This window comes from Dicentrarchus labrax, unplaced genomic scaffold (genome assembly GCF_905237075.1).
Source record: "Dicentrarchus labrax unplaced genomic scaffold, dlabrax2021, whole genome shotgun sequence".
NCBI lineage: Eukaryota > Metazoa > Chordata > Actinopteri > Moronidae > Dicentrarchus > Dicentrarchus labrax.
Genome location: NW_026136714.1, coordinates 15,938,588 through 15,952,263, shown reverse-complemented (window position 1 = coordinate 15,952,263; position 13,676 = coordinate 15,938,588). Strand labels below are relative to the sequence as shown.

Genomic DNA, 13,676 nt, shown 5'->3' with positions numbered 1-13,676 from the left:
GCTTGTTACCCTCCTTTTAAACGCTTAAAACCTAAATAAATACTCCTCACAACAGAGAAAGTGGAACTAGGTGACTCATTGTTTCAGTTCAGTTCTACAATAAATGCATAGTACTGCTAGGAAAAGAAAAAACTCTCACATACCCACACTGTACAGCACTAGATACACAGGTCTTTGCCTCTCAGGATGTAATGTCAAACCATGTTGATTTATTCAGCAGGTGGTACTGTCGCCTTGCCATCCTCCTCTCTCTCTAGACTTCTGTTGTCAGCTGTGTTTGAATAAAGGTGAGCAGGGTGCTACTACACATGGAGCCACCAAGCACCCTAAAGCAAGATGGAGCACTTTACAGGAGAGAAAATTGTGTGACACTTGTTACCTACCATTAATGAAACAATGTGTAAGTAAAGAAAGGATTTCTATTCTGTAGCTATTCTACTGATCCTCAATGGGGCAATATGTGCTGAAATGCTGATTTATACTTTTTCATAATAAACACTTATTTAAATAACTTCATTGTTTTCAATCCCATCACTTAACTCAACAATCTGACAAGCAGTATCCACCCTTCGCAATGTCATATTAAAATGACATTCAATACTGACTGAAGTGGCTTGATCAAACATAGTGGAGCACCAGTGAAAGCTTTTTGGGTGGTCTGAGCCACCGAGATTGGATTTACAAGTAACACATTCAAAAATAAAACCTCAAATTAATCAAATCCTTCAAAAAATACTGCTTTGCTTTATTGGATCTAATTATCAGTTGACTTTTAACCCTCCACCACTCCCAATGTCCCAATTATGGGGCCTTCCCTGCCCTATAAATGGGTTAATCTATTAACCACTATTACTCAACTCTAGGAGAACACACTTATGAACACAGAGACACTGCAGCTTTGTAAGACGACTAACTAGTTCCTCTTGTTGACAAACAGTTAAGTGGACTCACAGACCTTTATGGCAAGCCTGAAGCTTGGTGTTTCTGTGTGTGTATGTGTGTGTGTGTATGTTTGTTTGTTTATGTGGGTGTGTAAAGACCCAAGGTGACAGAGTAAGGGTTTCAGGGTTAAAGTGGTACCAATCAAAGCTGCATAGGTGCTATTTTAGGAATAAGCTATAATTAAGAGCAAGAGAAAAAGGCTTGAAATGTGCACCCAGTGAACTTACTCAAAAAGAGTTTCCTATAATAACTTTATATCTGCACAACTGCCATTTGTACAAGTGACAACCAAAAAAAGAAAACTCTGAGGGCTTTCTCTGTAGTGTGAGGACATTTGGTTATCATTAAAATGAAAATACAAGCAAACACACGCAGTTAATGTTTCCCTCTTGCCCGTGCTCTTGTTAGCTTTATCTTTCATCTCAACCTACCTCATCTCTGTTCCTGTCCTGGTATCTTCTAGCAAACAGCATCACTGATTTTTGTCTGTATTGCAACAATTCTCAAACCCACTGGGGGGGGTCACGAGTAGATGTACAGAATGTGAAAACATCAAGTTATGCCATATAATGCCTCTAATCTTCATCCCTAAGAAAAATGTGCTCTCACAAACAATGTATTAAAGTAACAAAAAAGATCTTTATAGTGTCACTATTTATTTGGTACAAGACATAGTGGGCATGTGAATATCAGAAGCTTAAGCATCACTGGCTGATCGATAAGTTTGATCGATATTGTTATAGAAGGGAGGAGGTAAAAGCTACTTAGACAAGTAGTATTTTTTATTTAACAAGGGAGACATTGTTCCTGTCAGTCTACCAGACAGCACTGGTTCTTGGTGTTGGCTTAAGGCTATATATATATATATTAAAAAAAAGTATTCAGTGACATACACATTCTTGTACAACTACATTTGTGAGGAGCTTATCTTGTCCTTAAATCTATCTTTTAATGCCTAAGTAGTTCTTTATTTAAGAGAGGTTATTTAGCTCTCATAAGGGGGAAAAGTACAATTCAGGCATGCACACTCACACACGCACTAGAGATCAATATAGCCACAGAGCAGTGTTGAGTACTGGATCTAACCCACATAATCATCTGTAATCTCTGACATCAAATCCTGCAGAGACACATTGGAGGGCTGACAACAAGCCTTCATGAGCTCAACGCATTTAATAGCCAACCCCACCTTCAACACACACACACACACACACACACACACACACACACACACACACACACACACACACACACACACACACACACACACACACACACACACACACACACACACACACACACACACACACACTGTTCAGACACTAAAAAAGGAGAATTGGAACCATGAAAGCGTACGTAGGTGCACAGATAACCTCAGGATGAATGGTGTCCTTTAACTTTAATCTCTTAATGTTACAGATTATCATATGGGCTACACATGTATAAAACGATATATTGCAGGCGAGGTAAAAAAAAGAGCCACTTATAGGCCGATGCTTGACAGAGGCTGTAACATTGTCAGTCTGTGCTTAATCTATTCAGACAGAATCATGAGAAACTGGGCGCTTACAGTATTACGGGCCTCAAGCTGGCGTCATGTTGACTATAATGTATTCATCTAATAAATAGCCTAACTAGGTACTGGTGGCTGCATATAGAGAACACACACACAGTTACTCATGAACACACTCTTGCTTGACTCGCCTTACTGTACTTGGCTGGGCAGTAAGCATACAATATATTTCCTTAAGGTTGAACATATTGGTAATTGTACATTTTGAAATAAGCCACCAGAGCAAACATCACTGGGGATTCCTGGCATTGTTTTCTTTCCATGCTAAAAAACGTCCACAATTCATCCTTGGTGAGTTTTTTTTTTAATCTCTACCTCTCTTCCATTTCTTTTGATGTGAGGATTTTCTAGGTTTCTTTGTCTCACCTGAACAGACTTCTCTTTTATTTTCCCAGTGCGTTTTAGCATCTGGGAACTTAAGTCAAAGAGGGATTGTGCACAGGACAAGCCCAGACCCAGGACCCAGGCCTGCTGAACAACATGCACCTCGCCTTCAGGGTTGGTTACAGCAAAGATCTGCATGACGTCACACTCAGCTGAGGACAAAGCCCACTGGTTTCTCCCAGACAGAGAGGTGGGGGGTGGCTGTCAGAGCAACGCAAGGACAAGCAAGAGAGAGAGAAAAATGTCGACTTGCAGATGGATTTGCTGCAGCAATGAGTGTATGTGTATGTCTGTGTGTGTGTGTGTGTGTGTGTGTGTGTGTGTGTGTGTGTGTGTGTGTGTGTGTGTGTGTTTGTGAGTGTAGAAATCTTCTACTTACATACATGTGAGACAGCTGGTCGATTTCATATGCACGTGTGCTGTATGGGTGATGTAGAGTGAGTGCAAGAGCATACACGTGTGCTTAATGTGTATGTCAATGCCATCATGCCCTGCTTGTCAGGACAATGGGAGGTACTACTTTGCAGCCTACTGGCTCTACTTGAACACTTTATAGATTTTATTTATACTATAACAAGGGTTTAGTGCCAACATCAATGCTCAATCCTGAATGATGCAATGCAACTCCCAAGTGCAATCCAAGGGAACAATACGCCCACTGCACTGAGTGCTATCCTTTCTCCTGTGAGCTTTACAGTGATCACTCTTATAATCTCATTATATATATATATACACACATACACACTAGTTCTGCTTTATCCCTCCTTCTTGCACAGCCCATACATGCACAATGCCAGGAGGACATGAGTGTGCTGTTATGACATAATGATATACTTACACATGCATTTTGAGACACATACACACACCCATGATGGTGATTAATACATTGGGATTTTTATCACTTTGTCCCTAACCACCGCAGACTGCACACACACACACACACACACACACACACACACACACACACATAAAGAAAGACTGATGAAGGCAGACAAAGCAGGGGAACGCCCCCTACACCAAGATACTGTCAGGTCATCAACTGGCTTAGGCTGGATTCATTGCTCAGATTCACAGATTAATTAAGAAAATGATGGCAGTGAATACCTGCGTGTCCAGAGTGCAAACAGTTAACTGAAACCATCCAGAAATGACAAAATACCCCCAAACCTTTGTGCAATGTCCATACATGGCCATCTTTAAAGTGCACACAATGCAGGAGATTAAGAGGGAGGCTAGCTAGCAAAAGATTTAAGATACTTGAAGCCGACTCACCTAACCAAAAAAAGAAGGTGGGCTCAGGAGGAAAAATACAGCCTGGCAGGCAGAACTGACGCGTCCCTGTCGTCTGGGAGTTTGGCCTTTTTCTTATCTCTCTCTGCCGCGTTGGACTGCTGCGTTGTCGGTTTCCAGGTAGCTAACGTTACGGGGCGAAAATCGAAGCTAAACGCCGTTAGCAACCACAGTTGGGTGTCTGACGGGTCAAATGATCGGCCACTTTCAGTCTCGTCCTCCCACTCTGTCTTGCCACATAGCTGGCTAGTTGGCTGACTACGTCCCTTCCTCTCTGTCTGTCTTTTTTGTGCTCGCAGCTGTTTTCGTTGTTTCAACCTTTCCCTGAAATTCCTCCTCTGTCCCTTTAAGCGACAACGTTTCCGGGGTTTAAGAGGTAATATATAGGGGGCGGGGCTTCACGGCCAGCTGAGCGCCTGTCATTTAAGCGATTGGTCGCTTCCATTCCTTTAAACCAATCAGGATTCAGGGATAACGCCTTCATTAAATTATGCAGATTTATTCACAAATCTCGCACCGTGATTGGCTCAAGGATTAGCTCAAGAAACGCCCAGTACACGTGCTTTTTCTCCCCTCCCATTCTTCAGTGCCAAGGAAGCTATTGAGATGGAGCTCCGGCTGTCAATGGATCCTATCATTTTTCACAAAAAACTACAACAAACCATGATCCGATATAAAAGCAAAACTTAATACAGTATAGATAGTATCTGGTAAAATTAATTAGGATTATTGCAACGAATTAATTCAGTCACGTACATATAATAACCCGGTTCCTTTCTTCCGTTTGTACTGATTCAGCCATAGCCATGTTGTCTCATAGCTAAGAATAGATCAGCTACACGTTGTATCCCCATATTGCCTTGCAGCTGCACTGAGCTCCACGCCCATCTACCCAGAGCACACTGGGGCCTGATTATACTTTGCTGTGGAGATGAGGCCTGTGCAGATAAAAGGAAGGCCTACTGAAAGCTCAGGGAGTACAGTAATAGCCATTGCAAAATCACCTATCTGTAGTTCTTTTTATCGTAGAGCTGTTATGCTTTAATCTATATTACAGGCAACTGGAACCCAATCATTATATTTACCTGCCATAAAACCAGTAAAAGGTATTTGTCAATCATTCATCAAATCATTTAAAGCACCACAAAATGTTGTATAATCATAATTATTTCACATCACGAATGCATTTAAAAGAGCAGTAGTAGTTAAGCATGCATACAGACGGCGGCTAATGAAGTTTTTCATCATGGATTGTCTGTTGTATCCACCATTTAGGGCTCAAGGATACAACAGAGGACACTTGTGATAGATTCTTGGTTGCAGCCTCTCACTCAGTCTCCATTTGTTTGAGATGTCCCGTTACCATAACATCTTTAATTTGGCTTCTGGAAACTAAAAATGTCCCTGAAGCATTACTCAGGCACTTCCACTGACTAACTTCCTTCTTTCTATAATAAGGGATTCATTTTCTAGCTTTAGAGCACCAAATCCAAAATGCTGATTCTATTGAGACGAGTTGTATGCACTTTCCCAAACATGTAATTGTCACATCTTATCTCAAAGTGACACACATTTGCATATGGCCTTTTCCAGTAATTCACCACATAACATGTTCTGAAAGGGGAAATGAAAGCTCATCATTTAGGGTAGAGATTGTATTCAAAAGAGAGATGTATTTATTGTCTGAGGTTTTAGAAACACAGAACTGCTATTCTCATTACACTTTTTATATTTAGGGTTGCTTACCAAATAATCTTTATGGGAATTTGAGTTAGAAAAAAAAAAATACACAAAATAAACATTACTCACTTACTGAAGTGTTGTTTTTGCCACATAACAACAAATAAAGAAATATACATCCTTAAGCACTGATAAATGCAGTTTATGGTTTTACCATGTTGTATCTCCCTCTTACCACCCAGCAGATGCATTGGTTAGTTGAGGGACTTGCGCCCTCTGCTGTTTATTTGCCAGAACAGTGATGTTGTTCTCATTGCAACTTCTGAATCACAGACTTGCTGGAGGAATCTGGGCAGGAAAAGTACTTCAATGAGGCTCGTCTCTCCGATACCTTTGATTAAAGTCGGTTTCCAATTCAATTAAATGGAGCAAAAGGTTTTGTGAAGTTGGTTTTCACTTTTTATACAACAAGGCAATTATCCAAGGTGAAGTTATAACATAAATGTATCCAATACTGCCACTCTTACTGCTGAATATACTAAGTTAATATCTTAACTGGAAACTCCAAATCATGTAAGAAAGAAGGTTACATACAATCTCCCAAATACACACAGACAGTAGAGTGTCTAGTCAGTCAGAACATTTCAACCAAGTACAACTCCTCAGAAACATAGTAAAAACACATTTTGCAAACTATATACATCCCTTCACTCGTGAATTCTCACACACTCATTTTAAGGGTTGTCAGAATTTGTCAGCTGTTCAGTTGTTTTTGCTTTCTTTGATCCCTCTGCTCCGTGCTCCCTCTTCCTCTTCTGTCTGTTTTTCTGCCCTTCCTCTTGTCTGAACTGGTGCCTGTAAAGAAAAAAAAAAAAAAAAAAACAGTGATGTTAACCTACAGAGCTGAATATTAAACATTACTCTGGCTCATATACTAATGAAATAAGATCAAATGTATTTAATATTTAAGTTTTGGCAGCTTTCTTATATTTAACGTTAAAATACTACTGGGATACAAAAAAATGCAAATTACTGTGCTGCTGTCATGATGTCCACTAATAAATTAAATTAGTATGAAGGTTGTCTCCAGCCAGTGGAATTAAGATAGGATGTTTTCCATTGGCTGTCAGGTTTGCCAGCAATCACTGGCTACTTTGTCAGGTGACTGTCATACACAGATATTTTCACTTTCACGAGTTTGCTTAACCGAGATATGCCTGAAAGTCATCAGCCAACAGAACCTTGTAGATTAAAAGTCTGTTTGCAGTGTGCTCGGTGTCACTTCTATTCAACCAAGTAGATGTAAATATTTAGTTTGTACATTTTACTCAGTTGACAGTCGGGAAGAGAGATTGCAGCTTGCAGCTATATGAATAAATAAAGTGGTGATGTATATGTATCCAAATATTTTCCAGCATTAAACTGCAGTGTCAATATCAGTTGTGGTGTTTTTCAGTAAGAACCAGACTTAAAAAGAAACAATAAAAGAGCAAAATGTGTCTCATATCTCGTATCTTTGAAAAGAAATAGGCATTGTGTAAACAAAAAAACCTTAAAAAAACATCTGCATTAACAATAATACCCCATGAGTAGAGACCATGCACACTGATGATCATCTACAAAAGTGACTGGTACACACAGGATAGCAAACCTTAAGTTAAGGCCTGTATGTGTGTGTATGTGACGGGGTGAGAAGACTCTTCGTTTATAACAAATCTAGGCTACCACACCAAACTGCCATGCCTCCACAGCAGCACAGAACCGACAAACCAAACACCGTTAGTCTCAGATGTAGTGGGGGAGGTTGTAATCTCACCTGGACTGCCAACGTCTGCCACTGTTCCACACTCTACCAAAGGAGGGAAGCCAGTTGGCGTCTGTATGCGAGCTGTGATCAAAGTTGGCCCCCACTCTGTTCGGTGGAAGCTTCCTCAGCTTCTCTTGCTCCTCTGGAATAAGAACAAATGAGGCCATCTCAATTATACTCCAGTCTTTTTGAGATTTGAATGTTTTTTTTCCACAAGTGTACATATGTCTATATAATCTTGGTATCATAAAGATCAGATACAAATACGTGATTGTTGAAGGCGCAGCAGTAATATCTAAATATGATATTGTTGCTGTGATTGCATGAAGGCATAAAACCAGTTGAATAAAAGACGTTTACTAAATCACAGCTCTCTGGTTACAACAAATGATGTGACAGAAGCCAATAAAACATAATTGCTCATGAAAATTATCATCAAGGCTGGCACTTTTCTCTGAGCAAACAAACTGCTCAGCTGACAACAGATTTCCATAACACAGAACTAGAGAAATTTCTGGGATGCTTACTCTGTTTGAGGAAGTCTTGGAGCGATGGGCCGATCTGCGGATGTGCCGCAGCTCCCGAGGTCCCCTCAAGAGGATCGTCCTGGAGCCAAGGAGGCACGCCACCTACGACACACAAAGGCTATATGCTTACTCTTCATCGCAAGGGGTGTGCTGAGCTCATAATCTCTAAAGGCTGTGTTACTGCATGAGCTACAAAAAGCACAAGTAAATAAGTGAAGGTTTTATTAAGTTGAAGCAAACCAATGTTTGTTGCTTAATATAAATGCGACCGTGCCCATGTAGGATTGAAAGTAATGTTTTGTGAAGGACAATAATCCTTAGAGTGAGAAGGGGCTAAGAAATTGTTGAATGCATTATTTATCCCACACAAGACAGAAACTCCCCAAATACACATGCAGTAAATAAAGGTTTCCCATAGCGTTGTATTGTGGAGGACCCCGCCTCACCTGAAAAAAAGACCACCTTCGATAATGTCAGAAGAAATTATTACATCTTTAAGCAGACTTTCGAAGTTTCAAGGGAAATGAGCACTGGTACTGTATCATAAAGCAAAAGCCATGTATGAGGTGACTGTTTAAACCTTTAAGTCTGGTAACAACACGGATAACGAGATGACACATAATCATCTGAAGAAAATGACTAGAACATGATTCTATATGAATGGGTAAGAAAAATAAAGAGTTTAACTAAATATGAAACAATTATAACAATATATTTTATATATGCATGATAAAAGTAATGGTTCAACTCAACTTCTCAAAAAATACAGTGAATCCCCCCATCTATATTAACAACTCACTCGAACTTTCTGCAGATACTCAAGCATTACATAAATCCAACATCACTGTACCTGTATGAACATTTCCACTGTTGGATGAATCCTGTAACAAAAAAACAAACAAACAATGAATTATTAAACTTAATGGAAACAATTTAAGAAATTAGAACTGAATTAACAAGAGTTGTACGTCTACCTGATGTCCTATAAAAGTCAGGCCTTTTCCTGCTGCAGCCCACGGTGCTTCAACCACTGTGTCGACAAAGCCGCTCCCCACCAGCTGGTCAGATCCCTGAGGTGTAAACTGAGAGCTGTTCCCAAGACAAGATGAGCCCCAAACCAGCTAAAGTAATTTGAAGTGGTAAAAATGATCCAGTGCAAAAGGGATAAAATATCGTAGGTAGACACAACGTTACCTGACAGCATCCTCTGCAGACATGTCCGTGCCATTGGGTCCATTGAACAACTCCGACTCTGCGTCCCGCTGATATTGATTCAGGAAATGCCAACAGTGTTTCATAGAAGAAGTCTGCGCACTAATCATGCTTCATCTCATCACCCCTGATCCTCACACACAACTTAAACCTCTCTCCATTCATGTCTCTGTGATTCCCTTCCAATTTCAATCCATTTTCACCATCTCCATCTAGGTTTGAACTACAATGTGTATTACATTTTTACCGTAGCCTGATGACTTTGTCCTTAAACCACCAAATTATAAAAAGGTTAACCAGCCACAGTTTTTAGGAGTTAACAGTATCTCCAGACAATCACTGGTTACCTTATTTTGGCAATTACAATCCTTTAGCTGGAGACTGGCGTTATTTCCCATCTAACATGCAACTCAAAATCATGAAAGACAACAGCCATGGCCACAGTGATGGATACGGCCACTGCATCCTTGGAAAACAAACCTCTAAAAGAGACTGAAGGACCTCTTGACGATGCTTCTCGTGGGCCCGTATTTGATCCGCTTGCTGCAGCCATGAAAATAGAAAAAGATGACCATTAGCACATATTCCTGTTAAAATACCACTCGTTAGGACACCTTTTTAAAACACCATGAAATTTGGTACAGACATTCATCAGAATCAGAAATACTCGTTTGATTCAGCTACTCAGGGTGCTCACACGACATTAAAGAATACAAATAATAAATATATTACAATATCTAACAATATACCTAGAAATAAAACATAGAAATGTATATATCGGTATATACATATAAGATTAAAATAGAAAATAGTCAAATGTAATAAGTATGTACATTATAATACAATATATGACAATATATAGAGAAAGAAGTGAGTGTATGCTACAGTATATGACCAACAGAAGTGTCATGTGAGTACTAATAATGTAATAATAATAAAAGACTGCAGTAATTATGGCCCGCTGATGGTTAACCTGTTTTCATCTAATAAAATCATAACTTTTTTTCACCAAAACTAATGACGTCAGCCCTTCTGTACTTTGTGTCAGTGCTACATAGCCAATTTGAGCATGTTAGCACACTAAACTAAGACAGTGAACATGGTGATCTGCTTCACATCAGCATGTTGTGACCGTGAGTAATTTATTCATTTTTTAAAGAGTGATTTTGTACCTGTTTTATGAATTCATCTTCCTTCTCCACAAATGATTCCAATGCTTTTTCCACTTCAGCTTTAAACCTGAACAAAAACCAAACAAAAACAATGATCCTTGAAGAGAATCTTTTATTTTCCAAACAAACCTTACACTCTTGGCTCATCATGCCTACCTTTCAGTTTCCTCCTCTGCGATAATGACCTTGTCTCTAAACTTGGGGTCGGCCTTATTTTCCCACCAGAACTTGTGAGTATTCTTCCTGTGTTCTGGGCTGCAACCAGATAAATTTTAAATGTAAAAACAAAAGCACAAAACTTTATATGGACAAAGCATGAACATGAGACGACAGTTTGGGAAACATGAGCTGCATCTAAACTGTAAGTTTGTTTTTTTTTACTAATAAAGAACACACAACACAGATGATATCCAGATGACTATTTAATTTACAGTATTAAATTGCTTCTTTAATATACATACTTTTATACATTAGTAAATGTCCTGTTGAGCTTTCCTACTTAAGCCCTTGGCTTATTGTACTTTTTCATTAGTCTAACAAAGCACTGAGCGACACATGTACAGTAAATGCTTGGTCATGCAAATGTCAATAAAAATATATTTGATCATATACTTTTATGGGATAGACTATAAACGCCAGTACTATTTTTTTCCGTGCTCTGTGTCAGTCAAACATTGTGCGGTTGCAGTGAATGAACGTGAAGCAGAAAATCTGTGAAAATAAAATAAAGTTAAATAAAAGTAAATTAAATAAAACTTACGTGGCCATGTGTTCTAACAAGCCTCCGTACAGCACAGTCATCTTGCCGTCTGTAACATTTCTTTCAATCTCAAGCCCACAGCAGTAGCACCAGAATGTCTGCTTGTGCTGGGTGCAATCAAACTTTTCTATTTGGGGTTTTTTAAGTGTTCGTCGAGCTTCTTTCACCTGGGAGACAGTGGATGAAACAAACACAGACACATACAAGTTACACTTAAAACTGATGCAGTCTAATAAAACAGCTGTAATGAATCCTCCCTTTGTGAAGGTCTGTTTAGGTCATTTTGGAGGATGTAGTTTGAGGTGTTGTTGAATTATATTGGGTTATATTTACAGGTGTTTTCTACTAGTTTTCCACCTCTTGTTATGTCACTGAATTGATGAGGTGAAACAAAATGGCAAGTGTATCTCATCAGGCTAGCAGCACCGGTCACACACACACACACACACACACACACACACACAAAACAGGAAAGAAAAGCAACGATGGTGAGGTAAATAAAAATAAAACGAGTAATTCAATTTAAAATGAATAATGTACATTACAACATTTTAGACTAAATAAACTACACACAAAACCCCACAAAAAACAGAGACATTACCGGTGAGTGTACAAGACATAATAAAAATATACGCTGATTTGCTGCTAACGTTAGCATCGGGGCTAATCACGCAAACAGGTTCAGCAAAGTGGAAAAAATGAGCACAAAATATTAAACATCAGTAAGAATCATCTTACACTAACATACTTACCTTTTCTAAAAACTTGAGGAGAACCACTCTGAGTCTGCTTTGGTGATTTTTTCCGAAGATATGTCCCTTCCCAGTGAATGTTGTTTGCCTACATATGGCACAGTAATGCGCACCCATTTAGACAGTGAACCAGGAAAGAAGCTAAAGCTAAAGCTCAGCTCCTGAGCTAAAAACAAACATCTGGTCTTCTTTCCTAATTCACCTTTTCGGGTAAAATGCAAGCCAACATAAGTTAGCCTAGCACTAGTAACCTGCTACAGGAAGCTGTACCGTCTCTATATGTATCCCCCCGGAAACAGCAAGCCATTTTTGGGGATTAAATTTCAGATGTACAAACAATACATTGTACAAATATGTCAATACAGTGAAAAATTATCATTTTGAACCTCCAATATCAACAACAATAAGTAAATTCACATTCATACAAAATAAATGGAATATAAAAACAACTATAATAATAAGCATATCTTTCGTTGTCCATCAGCCTGTTTGCATGCTTCAGTTGGCCAATGATCTGGCATTAAAGACAAATAACAGCTGTGGCAAATATCATTCATTTTCCAGTATGTCACAATTAAAACAACTCCAGTTAATCACTAAAGTTATTCCCATTAATCTAAGGGGGACATGAATGAATGTTCACGGCAGTCCACCCTGTACTGTAGTTGTTGACATATTTCAGGTTGGACCGACAGGGGAATGCTGGGAAATCATGTAACATCCTAATAGTTTAAGACTTGTATGCATTTGATCTGTTTTTTCTCCCATCACACAAGCTTCCTTTGTCCCTCCAGAGCTCCCACAGCAGAATATCTGTCAGGAGGAGGAGGAGGAGGAGGAGGAGGAGGAGAAGGAGGTGCTCGCTGACCAGCAGCTCTGTATTCAGGAGAGGAGCTCCAGTCTGGACCAAGAAGACCCAGAGCCTCCACAGATTAAAGAGGAAGAGGAGGAGCTCTGCACCTGTCAGGAGGGAGAGCAGCTTGAGCTGAAGGAGGAGACTGATCCCTTTATGTTGACTACTGCTTATGAGGAAAGTGACCACATAGAAGATCAGCCAGTGTGTTTAAATCATGACTTAGCTGCAGCTGAGGAGGAGTCTATTGTCAGCATACAAGTTAAAAGTTCTGTGGTACCAGAACTAAACACTGACCAGCAGCTCCTCTCTTACAACTCTTGTGTACCCGAGAACCAAGATCACAAAGGAGGCAAGCACAGAGACTCAGGTTCAGCTAGAGATGCAGAGCCTGAACTAAAAGAGAGACATCAAAAGAGCAAAAGTCACAGTAACAATGTGTGTAAGATTCACCTGAATACTTGCCCAGATAAAAAGTTTTTGATATGTGACACTTGTGGGAAAGGTTTTAAGGATAAATCCAAATTGGATAGACACGTTAGAATTCACACAGGCGAGAAACCACAAACTGGGAATAGTTTTAGTGACATATTGATATTGAGGAGGCATATAATGATCCACACAGGTGTACGGCCGTATCCGTGCAAAACATGTGGGAAAACTGTCAGACTTAAGAGTGACGTGAAAGTGCACATGAGAACCCACACGGGTGAAAAGCCTTATA

At 39.6% G+C, this 13,676-nt stretch overlaps 2 protein-coding genes across 2 annotated transcripts in view; both read right to left on the bottom strand.

Annotated features, from left to right (window-relative positions):
• Positions 1-4,544, bottom strand: part of LOC127376732 (protein FAM214B) — a 29,463-nt gene extending 24,919 nt beyond the window's left edge. The window contains exon 1 of the mRNA XM_051423919.1: positions 4,172-4,544. The gene's annotated coding sequence lies outside the window, so the exon portion shown is untranslated. The remainder of the gene's footprint in view (positions 1-4,171) is intronic.
• Positions 4,545-5,842: 1,298 nt separating this feature from the next.
• On the bottom strand, positions 5,843-12,389 carry cenatac (centrosomal AT-AC splicing factor). Its single transcript, XM_051423924.1, has 11 exons — positions 12,100-12,389; positions 11,348-11,514; positions 10,744-10,842; positions 10,588-10,654; positions 9,896-9,958; positions 9,398-9,465; positions 9,178-9,292; positions 9,054-9,084; positions 8,204-8,305; positions 7,686-7,818; positions 5,843-6,724 (listed from the first exon to the last, which is right to left on the bottom strand). Exons 1-11 carry the CDS (start codon positions 12,214-12,216, stop codon positions 6,604-6,606), a joined length of 1,083 nt encoding a protein of 360 aa, XP_051279884.1. The 5' UTR covers positions 12,217-12,389; the 3' UTR covers positions 5,843-6,603.
• Positions 12,390-13,676: the final 1,287 nt, after the last annotated feature.

Coding starts and splice junctions, on each gene's coding strand:
- cenatac (XM_051423924.1), bottom strand. CDS start 12,216: ATGGGTGCGCATTACTGTGCCATATGTAGGCAAACAACATTCACTGGG. Junction 10,843..11,347: donor TTGTTAGAACACATGGCCAC/GTAAGTTTTATT, acceptor ATCTGGTTGCAG/CCCAGAACACAGGAAGAATA. Junction 9,466..9,895: donor TCCTTCAGTCTCTTTTAGAG/GTTTGTTTTCCA, acceptor AATCAATATCAG/CGGGACGCAGAGTCGGAGTT.